Genomic DNA, 18,766 nt, shown 5'->3' on the forward strand with positions numbered 1-18,766 from the left:
GACAAAAGACAGAGTGTGTTATCGCTAAATACGCGTATTCCACGTGCATAAAAGACCATTCTTATACCCTCGAATCATGGGAAAGGTAGGCAGACCACAGATTATCAAGAGAGAAATCAGTTTAAGGCCAACAGTGCGGTACATAATAATAGTGTTTAGCATCTTTATTAATACACACATTTTCATTATATGACAAGAGAGGATAAAGTCTTTTAATACAAGTGCCAGTGGGTTGTCCCAGATGTTTTTTTTTCTAAAGAAATATCGATAAAAGTCTCTAATAATGTTGAGATACTGGGCGGAAGGAAAGCCGCTGGCGAAACGTATGTGTGACAGGTCTTAAAATGCAATATGATAGTTATGTTTCTGGACAGTGTGTATTCGGTGCAACTTGTCGTTTTAGTGCTTTTGTTTTGACACGGTGACTATTTCTAGAAGGGATTTTAGAAATTGCGAATGGGGCCGAAATACCCATAGCATGGAGCAAAAGATTTCGGATTGGGGAATAGAGCCGCTTTGGCTATGAGTTTTATAGACATAGGAAACTAAAATATATTCAGAATTACATGTAAAGCATTGAATTCCTAATGATTATTGTAACTATTTGTGTCCGTCTGTGTGGTTGTAGCAGTTTTCCTTACGATTTTATGCTTAAAGCTATTATGTGAATTTGATGCAAAGGTGAGAGGGGCAATGCCCCAGTGATACTTTAAGACGACTTTTCTTTTCAAAATTTCCTTATTGCTGGATTAGCATATAGGAGATAACGAGCCTGTACAAACCCACGCAAAAGGCATTTGTTTTAGGTATATCAAGGCTTGCTGGTTATTTTATATTGGTTGTTTTCACAAACAATATACAACTCTTGTTCTTATACCTACGGTAAGTCGTATTTTCACTCGTGTCTAATGCTTTGCCTTACAGCAGAATGTTGTTTAAAGGCAAAAATCAAATTAAAAAAAAATATTCATAGACCATTGAAAATAAAGGAGGTTCAAGTTGGGGCAAAAAACTAAACTGAAAATATGCGATTACGAGCATATTTTCTACAGTCATAGGCATGTATTTTGTCACAAACATCACTATGTCAAGCTATGAACAGTTTAACGTGTATATTCTCGTCGAAAATGTAAATCAGTGTCATTATTTAGTTTCACACACTTTAGATAAATGAATGCGAGAAGTGAATGAGAGAAGTGTTTGGGTGAGGTATATTTCCTGTTGAAAGACTTCTTTGAAATTGTGATTTAATTTCAAAATTTAAGTATGTTAACTTTTCTAAATGAATGAAATGTTTGTTATCGGTTTTCTAGGAGGGAAGCCATCTGCGGAAATCTCAAGTGTCTTCAAATACCATAACACCAAACAAACACTGCCCGAATTTTGCGGCAATTTCTTGTGGCGAGTGGTTTTAGGAGCTTGTCGGAACAACTTCCCATCGCAATTACAGGAAAATAAACAAAATAAGATTGTACAGTAACTCCGAAGACACAGAGAAATAAATAAAAGTCTTCAGTGGTTTAGGAATGAAAACTTTCCATGTATCTATAAGCAATATTCATTTTATTGCGCTTCACCCTTAGGTTTATATGCCCTTTGGGTACATTTTAGCAAAAGTATGACTACATTTACCAACCAAAATTATTTTATATTATTGTGGCATTGTTCTTGATTTTGCAATAAGGTCCCTTTCGTCTTTATGCCATGGGTGCGTTAAAAAGCGATCGCGCGGGCTAAAGAAAGACTGTTTAGTGCAAACCTTTACAAAAAATAGAATCAATTTTGACAGCGTTTGGCTTGTTGACTTTATTTAGTCTATAATATAGTCTTTAATAAAACGACAGAGTTTTTGGTTGAAATGGAAACAAGGTTTTAAGTGGCGTAAGTGCGTTGCATCTCACTGTGGGAAATTATTAGGTTGTGACGTCGTGGGCTTCCAATATAATGTAACCCGCGAACAGCAGATTTTCAGTGCCACCCTTGGCCGGGCTATTCATCACGACTTTAATGCAAATCTTAGTGTATAGCGTGCTAGTTTTCCTTCGCTAGGGTAGCCAACTGAAACGGCTCCAATTCTAACTCATGAACACAAAAGGCAAACTGCATGAACGAAATACAACTTCAAAGCTAAAAGGGCGAAGGGCAAAGATTACCTGAGGGGCAAAAACACTGAAACACTTTCTTATTTTGGAGTCGTGCCGCGTCTTTCTGACGGTGTGCAAGATGGCGACGAATTCCACGGCCCAGAACTTGACTACTCTCAAAGTAACAGACTTCGCAACCATCGAGACTTCATTCACAGCAATAGCCTTACTGGTGATCATGCTATTGACCATCATCGGGAATTTGATGGTTTGTTACGTGGTTCTAAGTAACAAGCGCTTGTGGACGGAGATGAACATGTTTTTGGTGAATTTAGCATTTGGTGACCTCGCGGTTGGTCTGATTTGTATGGTATTTCCACTCATCACAGCTATCAAGAGGGAGTGGATTTTCGGCCGAGGGATCTTATGTCAACTGAATGCCTGCTGTAACTCCGTCCTATTCTGCAGTACCATCTTTACACATACTGTCATCAGCATTGACAGATACATCGTTATTGTTCACCCAATGAAGAAAATAATGACACGCAAGAAAGCGGCTCTCATGATCGTCGGAGTCTGGGTCTTCTCTGTGTTCATTGTCCTCGGCCCTGTGTTTGGTTGGGGAAGAATGGAGTACAACGCTTCTACCTTACAGTGTGGATTCGGTTTCCCGCGAGATAAAATGGCATCCATGTATATCGTAATCGTGGCTATAATAGCGTTTATTATCCCCTTGCTTATCATGACCTACACCTACATAAGGATCTACATAAGCGTGCTTGAACATACTCGGAGAATGTCTGAGACTGCCACTGCGATGCCGCAACAGGCCGTTTTCAGCGCACAAAAGAGAATCGTGTTCACATTCTTTATAGCTTTGCTAGCATTCTTCGCATGCTGGGCGCCGTTTTTCAGTTTTATCGCTTTTGCGGTGGTGGTCAAAAATCCGCATGATATACCGCATGGACTAGGATTGGCCTCTTATGTTTGCGGTTTTATAAACTCTGCCTGTAACCCTTTCATAATCGGGCTGAGAAGCAAGCAGTTCAAGTCCGGATTCTCGCGTATTCTCTGCTGTTGTCGTGGAAGAGACCCTAAGAGCAGTGACAGCGCAAGAAGGCTTAAAGCCGACAAAACGATCAGTAGCCGAACCATGACCGACTACGATCCGGACAAAGATAGCGTATTTGAATCGGCTCCACAGAAAAAAAGACCACTACTACCACGGCGCACCGAGGAACGAGTCGGGACTGACGCGCGCGCTCGTAATGGGAGTTCGCTTGGGACCGAAAGTGTAACACACAGCGACAAGCCGTTGCTAAGAGACCCGTTAGATGAAATGGACGAACTAACGCTTCCCAAGAAGCACAAGGTTCACATGGTGAGACCGCGCAAGCGTAGCTCCGAAAGCAGCGAATGTGCAAGCCAAAGGTCTGCGAAGGCTGTGTCGTATAAGCAGTTTCTGCATGTCAAAGGTGACTCGTCTTGGCGGGAGTCTGGGGTTTGACACAGGTAAAAGGCTGTAAAAAAGAAGCTCGAAAAGATCGCTTACTGGGACTGTCAGGTGACTCACAGCCCGCCTTGCCTCATGGGTAACATGAGTGACAAAAGCCCGATTTTCGAAACCAACAAAGTGCATCCAGTTAAAAATATAAACATAAGGGAACGACCAGTTGGGGCGTGGCCCTGAAATACTGCATTATCCTAACCTGGATTTGTAGAAAGGTGCAAAAGGTTATCCACTATTTACGAAACACTTTTCATTTAACTCAGGAGTATTGCAAATACAATATAAGGGAATGGATAAATGCAAAAGTAAAAAATTATCAATGCAAGAGAACGTAAATGCTAAAAGGCTTTCGCCTATGCCGTTATCCTGTCTAAAGATTCGTATCTAGTAAAGATAATTTTATGAAAAAAAAACTACGACAAAATAAGAAATCTGCATGGCGTGAGTTACACAATATAAGATGTAATGTAAACAAAAATAGGAAATTTAATATCATTATCAAGATATCGAGGAATAAAATCAAAATCACCTGCTTGGCTTTGCCGACACTAACGCTAAAATAAAAGGCTTTCTCCTATGCCGTTATCCTGTCTAAAGATTCGTATCTAGTAAAGATAATTTAATTGCAAAAAAAAAAAACGACAAAGAAAGTTGCATGGCGTGAGTTACACAATGTAAGATGTAATGTTTAAACAAAAATGCTGTAAAAGGAAAGTTAATATGATTACCAAGATATCAAGGAATAAAATCAAAATCACCTGCTTGGCTTTGCCGACACTAATAAGTGCAGGCAGTCAAGTCTCACAGAAGTTGTAGATAGGTACAAGTGAACCTGTCAAGGCTCACAGCATGTGTAGATCCAACAGAATGGGTACTGTAGAACCTGATTGAAATAAACATCCTGAATTAAAGAAAAATTGTTAGACTGCGTACCATCTCAGCGGTTGCTCAATTCTGACAGACATCGCTATTCTGAGATGTTTAACTTGTTCTGAATCCTTCCCATTGACTGGCAAACTACTGTTTTATTTTGAATTAAGAATATATTTTTTTTCAATCAGATGTACCACACAAGCTGCCGCTAAGAATACAAATAGAAAATTCAGTGAAGCTTCAGTAAAGTTTAAGAAATCAAATACAATAATCAACTAAAAACAATCCCAGTGGGAGTGTTAGTAATATCGTAATGATAAAAATGCAAACAAATTTTACCCAAGCTTTCAAATTTATTTCATAAATTTAAAATCCTTTTCTTCCCTATCGATTTAGTCTAGGTAACATACAGCAATTGACATGATTATACACAACCCACCTCTTAAATAATACCACTGCTTCCTATTTGTTTATTTATCTTCTTATTCATATTTTTGGTAAAGCACCTGCCAAGCTATTTTTATCCGAATTCAATCTTCAACTCTTGGAAGTACAATGAATTCATATTCATATAATCAAACTGCACGACTGATAAAACTTGCAAAGCTAATTAAACTAAATTTGTCTCTTTAATGAGTTATTCTGCAAGTGTGAATTTCATAACCCCAACGTGAATATGAATTTACTCTACTGTTAAGTTTGGAAGACAATAGAAAATATTTATCCTGATCGCTAAATATGAGAGGTGAACTAAAATAGATCATCATTTCATGAGACATTTACCCACCCCTATCCAATATTATGTGAAATTACCTTTCCAAGAACACCAAGAATTCATAAAATCCTGCCAAAGCACATCATTCTAGTATATATATTCCTGAGGAAACTTCAGTTCAAATGTGTCGTCTCCTGGGACGGATGATATGCTGACCGTGGATATGCTGAGAGCACTAGTTGTCAACGGTATTAGTGCTGCTTCTAAGACATTATCCAGTTTACTATTGAATTCCTGAAGTTGATATGATGCTATATCAGCGATCTCATTAAAACTGGACTCTGCAAACTTTGGTGACTCTATGTTTGTCCCATTCACATGTTGTCGGTCAGAGATAATGCCCTTAAGAATTTGAAAGGTGATATGCTCCATAGGCGTAGATGGGCGTGTTCCTCCAGATGATGGCTGCCCATCCAGTTCATTTGAGACTGAGGAAACAATGCTTTCAGGAGAAGATGTCCTGGCCAGGACACCAGACAGCTCTTGATGCTCGTAAGCTACTCTAATCCCCTTGTAATCACAGCCAGCCTTTTTAAACATCTCATAAACCTTGTTTACATCAAACAACAAGTGATTTGGAAAGTTAAAGCTGGTCAGCTGGATCTTCTCAGAAGTCAGAGCTTTCTGAGGAACCAACCAGCTTGCTTCTCTCTCTCTTGACCTCAGTACCTCTTCAGCATAATCATTCAGTGTCTCTAGTCTGAGTAATTGTGCTGCAAGACTCAAAAAAGCTGCTACAACTGCATGTAAAGCACAGCGACATGCAGTAGAAATCTTAGACTCCTCTTTCATTGCCATATTCTGGAAACCAAACACCAGTGGAACAAGTTGGGAGATCACTTCCATCTCACTCATCTCTGTGCTGATAGTTGCCATTGTAACATAGATAGCCAAGATGTTACTAACATTATTGGTTCTCATGCTGGCACTTTCATACAGATACCAGATTATCTGGTCATGGTACTTCTGGAAAAACATCAAGTCCTGCTTTGGACATTTCTCAACATTCAACTGAATCTCTTTGCCATCTTTCAACATTCCATTTAGCCCTAGATTTTTGCTGTTGTTGTGGCGATCTATAAGTGCAAAGATCACTTCAAGTGCAAGCTGACGAACTTCTGGATTCTCTACGATAGCTGCATGGAAAATCGCATCCATGAAAGATGGTGAGAATACTGCAGAGAGCGATGTGGGGTTATAGCTGACAGACACTTGGCGTAAACTGTGTAGCAACATTTTCTGTAATTCAACATCACTCTCTGTAAATCTCAGTGAGCGCCGATCTGAAGTGTGCTGATTGGTATTTCGATGCGGGAATTTGTCCATGATAAATAACATTACATCTGTCTTCTGAAAATCAGGTAGCAAGGCAGCAAATGCTCCGATAGTATGAACAATAGACTGCTCAAAATCCATCTCATCCTCTAGTTTGCAACCATGGCCAGAGGAGTTGAACCTCGCATCTACTGAGTATCTTAAATGGCGCAGTAATGTGTTAAACACTTCCAGTACTGCTGGACCAATAGAGGATCCTGTAGCAAGACCCACACACTCTGCTAGCACGCTGACAACGCCTGCTTTTTTCTTTGCCGACTCCTTGGAGCTTGCATCCAAGTAGCTAAGTAACATCTGGATAACAACATAATTATACTGGTTCTGGACAGAAAACATGATTATCTTGAAAACCTTCAGGGCAAACTCATTAGGAACCCATAATTCACTGCTATTAAGGTGGTTCAATACAGGGTTTATCACAGATTTAATGTTACCAAAGCTTGCTCGGCTCATCAGCTCTCTCAAGCAGGCCTCTGCAATATGAGCTGGATCGTCATCACTCTGAAATTCGTTGAACGATTTCTCACTTTCCTCCAGAATAAACAACAAGGACGGTACTATTTTGCTGATGTGTGTATTGTCCCAAAGATTGACTTGTAAATCATCCGAAACCGTTTTTCTAACAACCCCTTGAAGTCCTCTAAGACCCGAGGTCCGAATCTGCTGCCTGTGCTTCTGGTTTTCATTGTCGTTCCAGCACATTGCACTAAACTTGGAGACGAAGAAATCGTACCGCCGGTGGTAAGATGGGGTATCCTCTTCGATGTTGGCAAACTTTACAAAGGAACTAGTTCCAAGAACTTGTAACTCTGCCTCTGGGCTTTCAAGAAGTTTCTGCACCATTCTGAGAAAACTTTCCACAAAGAGATTCAAGCTAGGGGCGTGACAGGCCATTAGCAGTAAATCTAAGGCTTCCATGGATATCCGAACAAAGTCGTACCGTTTCCTATCAACAAATCTCGTTAGCTTCCTTGCTAGGTAAGTCCCGATTCGGTCAAGCTTTTCCGGCGAAGAAAGCGCGTAGAATATCAACTTATCCATGTTGGCTTTCACGAGACCGCTCCTTGCATCTGCTGGAAAAATATTATCGACAAGTCGTTTGTATCTTGGCCCAAAATTGCCGAAACAAGAACAAATGTGGGAAGTCGCCATCTTGAACTAACCATTCGCCCGCTGCGAATCACTTCCACTGACTCACCCCTAAATCTACTGGGGTACAGTGGGGGAAATTTGTCCAGCTTTATTATCTTATTTAGTCGCCCATAAGCAGGCTCAATAGCGACTCATACATCTGTTTCTATGTTATAGTAGTTTTAATGTTTTATGTTTACCAAATACGTCACTCCGATTCTATTTTTTTTAATATTTAAAATTCCCCCCTCACTTCATCCTTTATATTCACGCTTTATATTCAGTTATTTAACATATACAACGCATGCGTAGTTTTTGCAGCTGACCGTTAATCGCGGGCATTTCAAACGACCCTGCAAATTTGGCTCAAATTTTTCTTTGACAGAGAAAAATAATGATTCCTGACTTCCATAATTTGGATTTTGCACTAGCTATCTCTCCATCTTTAAGAAGTACAAACGCTATTTAATTTTTTGCGAGAAGTTGTACATATGCAAGATTGCTATCTGTGGGGTTATGGTGTTGTTATCCGGTTGTTATGGCCGAACTTCGACGGGTTACTTCGCCAACCGCTGCAAATACCAATGAGAAAAGTAACAGGTAAGCCGGTAAACATTGATGAATAAAGAGATTATCATGGCTCTCACCGAGTTACATTCCATCTTGATATACCTTGTGTGGCATTCAAACAAAATGAGCTGGAAGAAAATCCTTTAAAATATTATAAATAAAATAAAAAGAATAAAAGCACATTCCGTAAATCGTAATGTCCCCAATTAATAGAATACTTTTACTCCCTTTGCAGACCTTCTTCAAGCAGCGGAGTGACAAAGAGTCTTAAAAAGGCATGTAACTTTCTATAGCCTGTGAAATTATCATATTATGCACTAGTCAATTGAAACCCCCACCTCCAAGTTCAAGGGTAAGGGTGGGGGATTAAACTTTGACGCTGTACAAAACAGAGAAAAGCCCCCACCTCCTTGGGACAAAACTGCAGTTGAATGCTCCTACCACTTGGGATCCAAACTATAGGCAACCCGACAACAAGTCATCTGAAATAAGCCGTTATCTTTCAAAGCCAGTACACTTCAGCTGATTTTTACTAATAACTATGATGATAACAGTTACCAAAAAATAAAAAAAGAAGTTATCTTTATCTGGCCTTAGTTATCATTCATATTTGAAAGAGTCTCAAACCAGAATCTGATATGACTTTTGCAAAGTACATTTGTGAAGTAATTAATTTGTAATTTGGAGGGGACAAGTCTTAGAGTCAAAAACTTTCAATTCCTCAACCCCTCGGGACAGATTCTTTTTCTAAAGTGCTCTAAACCCCCACACTAACCTCACACTTCCCCGGGACCATGAGGGTGGGGTTTCAACTGACTAGCGCATCTCTTTCCGATAAACATCCCTGAATCTATCTTGAATAACTCAAGGTTTTGTAGGTTTTTTTAAAGGTGATGTTACAAGCATCGTTTTCAACGTCGTTTTTTCGTGCAGCAAATGATGCCCGTTTTCAGGGGTACATGTTACACCTGATGTTGCATGGATCGTTTGCAACCTAGCTTGCAACAAATTCTAGAGCCCAGGCTCTGGGTGCCCACATTTTTGTAAACAAAGATGACATCGATTCAAGAGTGGGCTCTTCATCAACAATAATTTGTTTGCATGTCACTGCTATCGATACTACAGAAGATGAAAACCATTAAAGACGACAGATGAATGTTTGGTGTAGATAGTTTGTTTTCCCAAAACAAGATGGATTGTGGGATTTGTTGCACACATAAAACGACAACGTGATGTTACATGAATCAATTTTTTTATATATTTTTTCATTTTTTGTTGCAAGACTTTGATCCTGATTTTAAATCCTGCAACATGTTGCAAAACAAAATGTTGTGTAAAAAGGCGGAAGACCATATTACATGTCATTTTTTTTTTGTGCAGCCTGTTGCGTGAAAAAACAATGTTGCAAAACGACGTGTGTGACATCACATTTTAGGCTATAAAACCCTATGCAAATGAGATGATCATTTCATCTGTGATTCTGTGAATTCCAATCCCACAATAAAACAGTTCTGTTTTTGAGAATATACAGGGAAAGTACAGGGAAAGCTGTATTTCTAAAAATGATAAGAGTTTTGAAAAATAAAAATTGATATTACCTGATATTACCTGGGTTAAAACTGTTCATTCCTGGCTTAGAATTATAACCTGTTTTCCCCAGATGCCATCTGAAGGACTCATTTCACTCTCTCCAGGTATTTCTTATTTAAAAGTCTTATTTAATTTTTTGTTAAGTCAGTTCCTACACTAGCCGTCTTTTATTTTCTGCAATTATGAATATATTGTGTTACACTGATAATTAAATTTATTACTTTATACAATTATTTTTTTGTTTTACAACTCCCCCTCACATTTATATTTACCTGTAATTCCCTGGGCATTTCTGCAATTATGTCTATGGTACTGTATGTCCCTTACTGTTTTTTTATTTCTGATTATGATCTTTTAATCCAAAGAACCTGGCAGAGTGAAGTTTGCAGAGTCTTCCCTGGACAGACCAGGGTCCAGTGGTAGCGCAAGGGCAGGTAGTGCAGGTCATGTCGAGAGAAGGTTACAGCTTGCCAGAAAAAAGCAAGATGAGCTGACTGATGCCGATATAAACATGTTCAGAAAATACTCTTCTGGTACTATATGATTAATTGACCTACATACCTGGAAATATAGTATGGCCTAATGGATTGGCTCGTTATGGACAAACCATATTTTCTTTAAAGCTTGTCACTTTTTAACACCAAAATAACTGGACCCTTTACACTTAATCCTTTTAATTTTGTCAATAATTTATACAATAACCATTTTGCCAACAAATAGGCAGGTAAACTGCTATTTCATGAGGTAGTACTTTTTAATTTGGTGTATAGTCATGTTTTTTTTTTACTAATTCTATACTACTATCTAACAAAAATAAGTAACCTTCTTGAGATATTCAATGAAAGGAATTATTGATAAATAGGAATGGTGAAAAGACAGTGGTGTAATGGTAATTATTCAAACATTAGTCCTTTCCTTCTACATTGTTAAGCATTATACCAATTATCTTCTATACAGAATCAAGTCTTACAAAGGAAATGGAATCTCTATCAGTCAACAAGAAATCAATAGGAACGGAGAAAATGGTAGTTTCAGAACACATAAAAGACCAGGGAAAGTCTGACAGCTCTGACTCGGAAACTAGCTCAGAAGAAAGTTCTGGTGATGAAACCAGCTCCCCAGAGACATATACTACAAAAACTCAGGACAAATTTGAAGCCCCAGTTGAGCTGAAAGGGGACTTCCTATCTGCTGTTATGGATGAGGATTATGAAAAAGCAAAGGATCTTTGCAAGCAAAGTGAGAAACTATTCCTTAGCACTTTGGGGAAAATGCACAGTTCAGATGATATTAGGGACTTGATGGGAGCCTTTGGGACAACAGCCAAATATACATTTGATCTATATGTGCTCTAAAAGAATAATATGGCGACAAGATCTAAAATCTTTCTCATGTGCTGTTGTTTTTAAAACTCTGTCTTGAATCTTAACCTCCATTGATAACACATTCACCAGTAAGAGATTTATTGATCTATTTTTAAGTTTTAGACATCTCATTTTCCAAACCATTTTACCTTTTTTTTTACACATATTCAGCATACAGCATGTCTGTCATTCAACTCAAGAATTTGAACTGACTGCCTGCATGCTTTGCTTTAGAATTTTTTAAAATACCATTTTGTCCTTTTTTCAGTTTTACTGCTTGAGCCAGATAATGCAACATGTACAGAATTTCATTCTGTTTTGGCAGAGAAAATAAAACAAGGTAAGGCTTGCTGTTTAGAGTTTAATGCAAATAAGGCACCTACAGCATTAATTACCATAATTATTATTACTGTGATACAGATGAAGTACAAGAAGACACAGATACAGACAGTGATGATGATGATGATGACGATGATGATGACAATGAAGACAGTAGTGAGGAAGGTGACGATGAGGAAAATGAAGAAAGCTCAGATGATGACGAAGAGGACGATGATGATGATGATAGTGATGATGACTTTACCCCACCTACCGGACCTATTAATTTAATTATGGGTGGATTACCCATTAAAATGCAAAACAGATGACACATTAATGCACCACTATGTCTGGAATAAGTTGGCAATATAAGACTATTGACAGAAAATAGTATCAAGTAATGGCATAAGTCAGTTTAGCTGTAGATAAGCATATCAAAGACAGTATGAATCCTGTGTGGTGATGATAAATTAATACTGTATGTTATACAGATGGGGTAACCAAGTAAAACTAGTCCAAGCCAGTAAAATCAATGTCACACAGTAGCCTTTTAGTCATTTAAAACAAAAGGCATTTTTTAATCAAAGAGAAAACTTTTCCCTGTCAGGAAAGTACTTTATGAACTCTCTGGTTTCGTTGGAACTCGAAAGGTTTAACATTGGGGATCAGATACATTAGGGATAAGATTTTCATATAATTATTATTTTTACCAGTTATACTTCCCTAATCAACACAATCAGTATTTCTTGAGCAAAAAAAAAAATAAGTGAAAATAAAAAGATTTGTAAGAATAGATAAAGAATACCTTAATTATTAAATTGGAATTTTATCCAATAAAATCACCCTAATTTTTTTAACATAATTCCTATCATGATCCTTGTAGTATATACATGTTCGTAAAATGACTGAGCATTAATTACTTTGTGAGATGTGGTACTCAGCACTGCTGTTTGGCCTGATGAAAAGCTTTCGCCACATTCACAACAGGAAATATCACAAGAGCACCAATACAGGATCCTGCTTGTATTGCTACACCACACCAGAATAGTGCTCTCTGGCCCTTCTTCTTCATGATAGTACAGATTGTGAGTTTTGTATAGGTGATGAGTGATCCACTGACTACACTAACAGTCACCTGAAATAAAAAAAAAACGTGTCTCATCTCAAAATCTATAAATGTTATTTATCAGTGACAATATGCCATTGGTATGGATTTTATTGACCTCTAAAATGCTAGGCATTGTTCATATTACCATTGTCTCTGCAGACATACTGTAGACAAATTATGCTACAAAAATGTGACTTAGTGAAGTATCATTATTGCTGCCCGTGATGTAAAATATAATTTTGATAATGAAACTGAACTTCAAAGGCATACCTTGACATTGGACATTATTGTCCTTTGAGTCAATGCCTATTTTTTGATGGGGGAAATATGTTAAATTATTAGGGGGGTTAATTTTATTCCATATAGAACCCAGACATAAATACCATTATTATGGAGCCCATAAGTGTGTTGTAGAGGGGAGGGGTGGGGCTCAAACTGGCAAGAAGCAGCAAGTAGCCACTCAGGATATTGTAGATGCAGGCGAATATGGTGACGATAGATGTGGATTGACTTGGTAGCCATAGTGCAAGGACACATGTCAGCGCATTTGAGATTGATGTCAGTGTCACGGCTGCAAGAAATCAATTACAAATAATTCTAAAAGAAATTTTGTAATGTCATTTATAACAGCTGGTCAATTACACACGGTTGAGTTTCAAAAGGGCGTGGTATTGGAAGATGTACATTAGACAGGCTGGTGAATATGACAAGAGGCATGCTAAAAGATTAAAAATAACAGGGAGTGGGGGGTTGGAATTGTTGTGTAGGCAAGCCACAGTCTGCTGGGGGGGGGGGGGCAGATTTTTTTCTAACCATATATACCAATTAAATTCCTACTGAAAAAGAGCATGAGGTGGCTAGTGAGCCAACAACCATCACCAACGAATGCATAGCTGTCAACCTAGCTTTAGGAAAAATCCTGAGAATAAAAGGTGAATGTATCAGAAGTACCAAGATAGCTAATACAGTAAAATGTATGGATATTTTCAAGAAAATTAGGCTTTAGAAAAGGTTAAACAAATTGAGACTTTCGTCTAATGTAGAGATTTGACAGCTATGTGAATGTAATCAAATACTACGTAAATTTACCTAAATGGTAGGCTTGGCTACCATATGGCTGACAGGCATATGCTTGAGTTGATGGAAGGACACCATTTGCAAGTCCATTGATCCAAACTTGAACAAAGAGCAGATACACAACTTGTCTGCTACTGCAGTTGGGCTGGTATACAATAGCAGGTGGAACTTGTTCATCATCAGGAGCACTAGTGTCGCTGCTAATGCTACCGTGAGGCCCATAGCTGACAAACTCATTTTCTGATAATAAGTGCCTATTAACTTCACTAAAATTGGTTCTGTGATCTGGTCTCTGTAATATTTGCTGCCGCTTTGCAAATGGTAGAACATTCAGGGCTAGAAATGACAAACCACATACTACCATCATGGAAAAAAGAAAAAAGAAAAATTCCTCTGGGCCAAATTTAAGACCCTTGCCAACATAAAGATCAGTGCTTTCAAAGTCATTTACCAGAATTGTGGTATTTTGAATTAGAGTTGAATTACATGGGTCACCGATTCCCTGTCCTAGGGCAACAAAACTTGGCAACATTCCACTAAGGGTTTCGCCAATAAACAATGCCGTCAAATATGGTGCCGGAAACGTTCCAATAAAAGTAAGGAAAACAACGGAAGACGTGCAGTCTACAAGGGAAAGCGTGAAGGATAACGCCAGCAAAGCCGTACTGTGATTTGCGCCAAATAAAAGACTTGTTCTGTCCCAAAAATATGCCAACAAGAAACAGGAAACAGCACCAATTGTAACAATGAGGGGAATAGCAGTCCATTCGTTACAGACATTCTTGGCCCAGTGGTTTCCAAATCCATAAACAATGGGTCCGATATTTGCAAGCTGGACTATTATTGCCAAATAGGATGGTAAGTTCCATGCCTCAGGAGCATGTTTGACGAAAATCGGTAGTTCTACCCAAATGCCATTGAGCGCGACCCACGATCCAATTCCAAACAAACAAACTAGAGCGTAAGTCGGCCACGAAATGTCGAATTTGGAGAAAAAAGTTTTGATTCTAGATGACATCTTCAGCGTCTATCAAAACCAGTAATTCTCTGCGATGGCACGGATAAACCAAACAGTTTTGCTTTTGATGATCTTATGTCGTCTTATGTGGTCAATAACAATAGCAAGCAGGCGTTCCTTGTAAGCAATCGAGAGCCTAGGCTCTAGTTTTTGCTGCATGTGTTTTAGTTGCACGTCAAATGTTTTTTTTTTTGCTCTCGGATAACAAAAAGTCAATATCTCCGTGCCCGAAAAAATATGGGCATGATCATCAAGACCATTTTGCGCATGCATGTCAGAATTTAGTTTTAAGGTTATTCAAAAATCACGAACAAATTCCAAAAAAGTGAAGCTTTAATGTGGACTTTAGAAGCACACTAGCATACACACATTGGCACCAGTCGGGCCAAGACGAAACGCTAGCACAGTCTATTACCCGTGCAGTTCGGCAACCATGGACAGCTGTTTCGTCCTTATTAGGAATCGTCAGCATGGCATAGCCGGTTCGCCTCAGTTGGGGGGGACTGGGGGGTTTCAGATGAACTGGTGGGAGGCGTGGATCGCCCCTCCGGGCCTCCCAGCACCGTCTCTATATATCAGGCAGATAATGTTTCGCGTACGTGAACAATCGGCAAAAGCTAATGTAGGCCAAATCGATTTCACGTACATAAACAATCGGCAAAAGTTAATGTAGGCAAAATAGATTTCGCGTACACGAATAATCAATTAGGGCCGCAGGTGTTTCGCGTGCACGAATAATAATTAGGGCTGCAGGTGTTTCGCGTTCATGAATAATTAGGGCGTAGGCCGGGCGCGTGCAAGCCCAAGGACTTGCGCGTACACGACTTTTTGGGGCAAATAGTGGTGGGGCCGCGAAAACGAGGAGGGCCGCCAACCTACGGAGCGTGGAATAATCGTTTTTCGTCAGTCAGTATGCCCTGACTGTCGTTGACGTTGCTTCACGATATAAAACCGCCCGCCCACTGAGGACTGAGAGCGCGGCCGTCGTCTCCCGCGAACTCGCTGGCATCTACGAAGAGGGACCTCTCACATGGCCTAAAGTCCTCATGGTTGATGACGGCACGGAGTTCAAGGGTGCTACCACGAAGCTCCTAACGTACCACGGGGTGGAGGTCCGACGGGCTGAGCCTGGGCACCACAGGAGCCAAGCTTTCGCCGAGTCTTTCCATAGCTGGCTGGCGCAGCGCCTATTTCGTGCGCAGTACTCGAAGGAGCTTGCGTCCGGCAAGACAAACCGCGAGTGGGTTACTGCTCTGCCAATCGTCATCTCGGACATGAACGCAACGAAGACTCGCATGACTGGTCTTGCGCCTGAGGACGCCATAAACTGAGGCGCGTACCTCTCAAAGCCGAAAAGCCCCCCTTAGAGGTCCCCTTGGAGGTCGGGACGGAGGTGTACATCGCCGTTAACGAGGAAGACCTTCAGGACAAGGGCCGACGGCGAGCGACGGACCCGTGGTGGACAAGCAAGGCGTACCCAATACTAAATAGGGTCATGGAGCCCGGACAGCCAGTTTTGTATTACACGGCGTACTCTAAGCACGGCTTCACGCGATCGCAGTTGCGTAGCGCGACGCCAGCGCGATCGAAAAAATCTTCTGGTCGCGCTAGCGCCACCCTAGCGTGATCAGCGCTTGTGCCTTCTATTGCAGCTGAGGCACGTGAGTCTGACATTCCACTTGTAGTGACCCTGACTGTCGTCCCGCCGGTCGATACTGAAGCATTGGGGATGACTCTTGGTGTACCCCTGAAGCAGAAGCTGAGTGCCACAGAGCGTGCACTTCTTTTCCGCGTCAGCAATCATGCCGAGTACGTGGTCTACCGTCAGAACGTGGTGCGGCCCCGTGTACTTCGTGCGACCCTTTTGCCTTTCGTCTATAGCGTATCGCTTGATTCGCGCTATAATGAGCTCTTCACTGGGCGTAGCCTGCAGTCCTGTGGGAACCAAGGCACCTGGGGTGTCATCGGGGGGGATCACGCGGACTATCTGGTCGGCGAGTCGCACGCGGGGGATGCCGGTGTACACAGCATTCGTGATCCAGCCCTCTAAGCTGTGGTCTATGATAAACAGACGTCTTGGGTTCTGGATGGTCTTGCCCTGCACCCGGTGGACTGTCCCCCAGCCCGCGTATTTCCACTCGAGGGGAAGCCCGTTAAGGACCACGCCGAGAGGGACCTCGACTACCGTGCCTTTGTACGCGTCGACCTTCTCGCCCCTTTTGCCTGGCACGGGCACCGGCCGTCCTTGCTTGCGATAACGATGCGCGACGCTAGGATCGGGGTCAAAGCGGATGGTTGCTGGCAGTCGGGGGTAGTTTTTCCTGTGGTGCTCTACCAATCGCTGCTGGACAAGGGCCCCCATCTTGTTGGTCGAGCACACCCACATATCGCTTGGGTGGGCCTGCTCGATCGCCGCGTCGAACGCCACCCCATCCCACTCCTCTCGAAACACCTCAAGCTGTTGGGAGTCTGGCTGACACCAAATCCGGCCCTTTATGTCGTGGAGCCTGGAGGAGGGGGCGGCAGAGCCGCAGTCGCATGTACTGTACGGCTTTCCGCAGTCTTCACACAGGCAGCGGTAGTCGGACTCAAACCAGCGGATGTTCCCTTGTGCCCACTCCTTGAGCATATCGTGAGGCCCTTCTTTATCTCCCCAGGGCGGGACCTGCCCATAGTCGCCACAACACACTACCTGACACGGCCGCGTGGCGAGATACCCTATGATGGCGCGTAGCACTTTAGTCTGCACCTTACAGCACTCGTCAATGATGATTACTTCTGCAAGACGGTCGAGTTTGTGCCCCAGCTCGGAAGGTCTCCACTCCTCTATCGGCTTCTCCGCTGGTATGCAGAGGTAGTGGTGGTAGGTTTGAGCCTTCACCGCGAGGCGCGGGTTGTTGCGATGGTCGTGGGCGAGGTCGTTCTCGGGGGTGAGCACCACAGCGTTACGGCCACGGAACATGCTCACCGCCCACTCGGTCTTCCCCGATCCTCCCTGGCCGGCTAAATACATCCTCGCAGAGGTTGCAGCCACCATATCGCACGGCAGACTCGGCGCAGTGCTTGGCTCCCTAGCCAAGCACCCCGACCTCTTCGGACCCCAAGCCGCCTCGGGCTGCCACTCGTACCCAGGCCTCTTGTGGCGCCACTCTCCATACCTCGGATTCCGCTCCACGAGCCTCACACCACTGGGCACCGCCTTTGCGTATATGGCATCTGTGCACACTCGGAGGACGTCTTCGCGAGGGATCCGCCTCAACATGCGTCGCAACGCTATGTTTGTGTACGCCAAGACGAAGGCCCTGATGTGGTACCATTGTGAGCGCCGGACTCCGTCTTTGTATTGGATCAGATGAGCCCCGTCGGCATGCCCGAAGTTAAGTAAGTGGTCGGTGCCCGCAAGGAGGTTTGTCAGATACGCGGCTTCCTCACGGTCGCGGACTACGATCGAGGACTCGTCGCCATGGCGAGCGCACTTGCCTACGAAACGGACAGCGAGATCTCGACCCTGCGAGTCTTCGCCACCAGGGCCGGAGTGGGGGAACTTGATGGAGTCCTTTTTTCCGACGCTATACAACACCTCCCTCGCCGCGGCCATGGCGAGGTCATCCGAGTCTAGCAGGTCCTTGAGCTCTGGCGTGGTGATCCAGCCCTCGTTTTGTTCCAAGTGCTGCCCTACCCTCCCGGAAGTGTAGGAGTGGCAGGCCTCAGAGAACCCCCACTCGGTCAACTGAATGGCCCCGGTCAGTTGAAGAACCTCGCTCAATGGCCGTCCCGCAACATCCGCGATACGATACACGTTCGTAGGGAAGCCGTATTTCCGTACCAGATCAATGGCGTCCGAGGCGCCGCCGAAGACACTGTCCTCGCATCCTAGGTACGCCGTACGCATGTCGATGTGAGCATGAGGCTGCGCCCCTAAGTTTTCCCTGCTATTCGCTATTCCACACTTTGGACTCAACCTGCGCCGCTCGCCAGACGTCCCTGTATTTAGGAGGCGTTGGCCTGATGTT

At 42.3% G+C, this 18,766-nt stretch overlaps 4 protein-coding genes and 1 long non-coding RNA gene across 6 annotated transcripts; 3 read left to right on the forward strand and 2 right to left on the reverse strand.

The window, feature by feature from the left end:
* The first annotated feature begins 195 nt into the window (after positions 1–195).
* LOC116620047 lies at positions 196–1,523 on the forward strand. The gene is made up of 2 exons (XR_004296993.2): positions 196–323; positions 1,314–1,523. It is a non-coding gene; the product is annotated as an uncharacterized LOC116620047 (long non-coding RNA).
* Positions 1,524–1,863: 340 nt separating this feature from the next.
* Positions 1,864–4,505, forward strand: LOC5515703 (melatonin receptor type 1C). The gene has a single exon (XM_032385610.2). It carries the CDS (start codon positions 2,224–2,226, stop codon positions 3,589–3,591), a length of 1,368 nt encoding a protein of 455 aa, XP_032241501.2. The 5' UTR covers positions 1,864–2,223; the 3' UTR covers positions 3,592–4,505.
* Positions 4,506–4,800: 295 nt separating this feature from the next.
* On the reverse strand, positions 4,801–7,880 carry LOC5515704 (protein EFR3 homolog B). Its single transcript, XM_048722201.1, has one exon. It carries the CDS (start codon positions 7,727–7,729, stop codon positions 5,330–5,332), a length of 2,400 nt encoding a protein of 799 aa, XP_048578158.1. The 5' UTR covers positions 7,730–7,880; the 3' UTR covers positions 4,801–5,329.
* A 176-nt stretch (positions 7,881–8,056) lies between these two features.
* LOC5515696 (glutamate-rich protein 2) lies at positions 8,057–12,719 on the forward strand. 2 transcript variants are annotated; one of them, XM_032385612.2, is made up of 7 exons: positions 8,057–8,308; positions 8,514–8,553; positions 9,939–9,972; positions 10,234–10,302; positions 10,826–11,107; positions 11,501–11,572; positions 11,653–12,719. In XM_032385612.2, exons 1-7 carry the CDS (start codon positions 8,247–8,249, stop codon positions 11,877–11,879), a joined length of 786 nt encoding a protein of 261 aa, XP_032241503.2. In that variant the 5' UTR covers positions 8,057–8,246; the 3' UTR covers positions 11,880–12,719. The 2 variants fall into 2 exon arrangements, with proteins under 2 accessions (XP_032241503.2, XP_032241502.2); XM_032385611.2 differs by having other exon boundaries at positions 8,060–8,308; positions 10,234–10,401.
* On the reverse strand, positions 12,080–14,866 carry LOC5515713 (solute carrier family 52, riboflavin transporter, member 3-B). The gene is made up of 3 exons (XM_001635844.3): positions 13,748–14,866; positions 13,042–13,229; positions 12,080–12,685 (listed from the first exon to the last, which is right to left on the reverse strand). The coding sequence occupies exons 1-3, from the start codon at positions 14,751–14,753 to the stop codon at positions 12,488–12,490; spliced, it is 1,392 nt and encodes a 463-aa protein (XP_001635894.3). The 5' UTR covers positions 14,754–14,866; the 3' UTR covers positions 12,080–12,487.
* Between the last annotated feature and the right edge of the window lie 3,900 nt (positions 14,867–18,766).

Source organism: Nematostella vectensis, chromosome 2 (genome assembly GCF_932526225.1).
Source record: "Nematostella vectensis chromosome 2, jaNemVect1.1, whole genome shotgun sequence".
Taxonomy (NCBI): Eukaryota; Metazoa; Cnidaria; class Anthozoa; order Actiniaria; family Edwardsiidae; genus Nematostella; species Nematostella vectensis.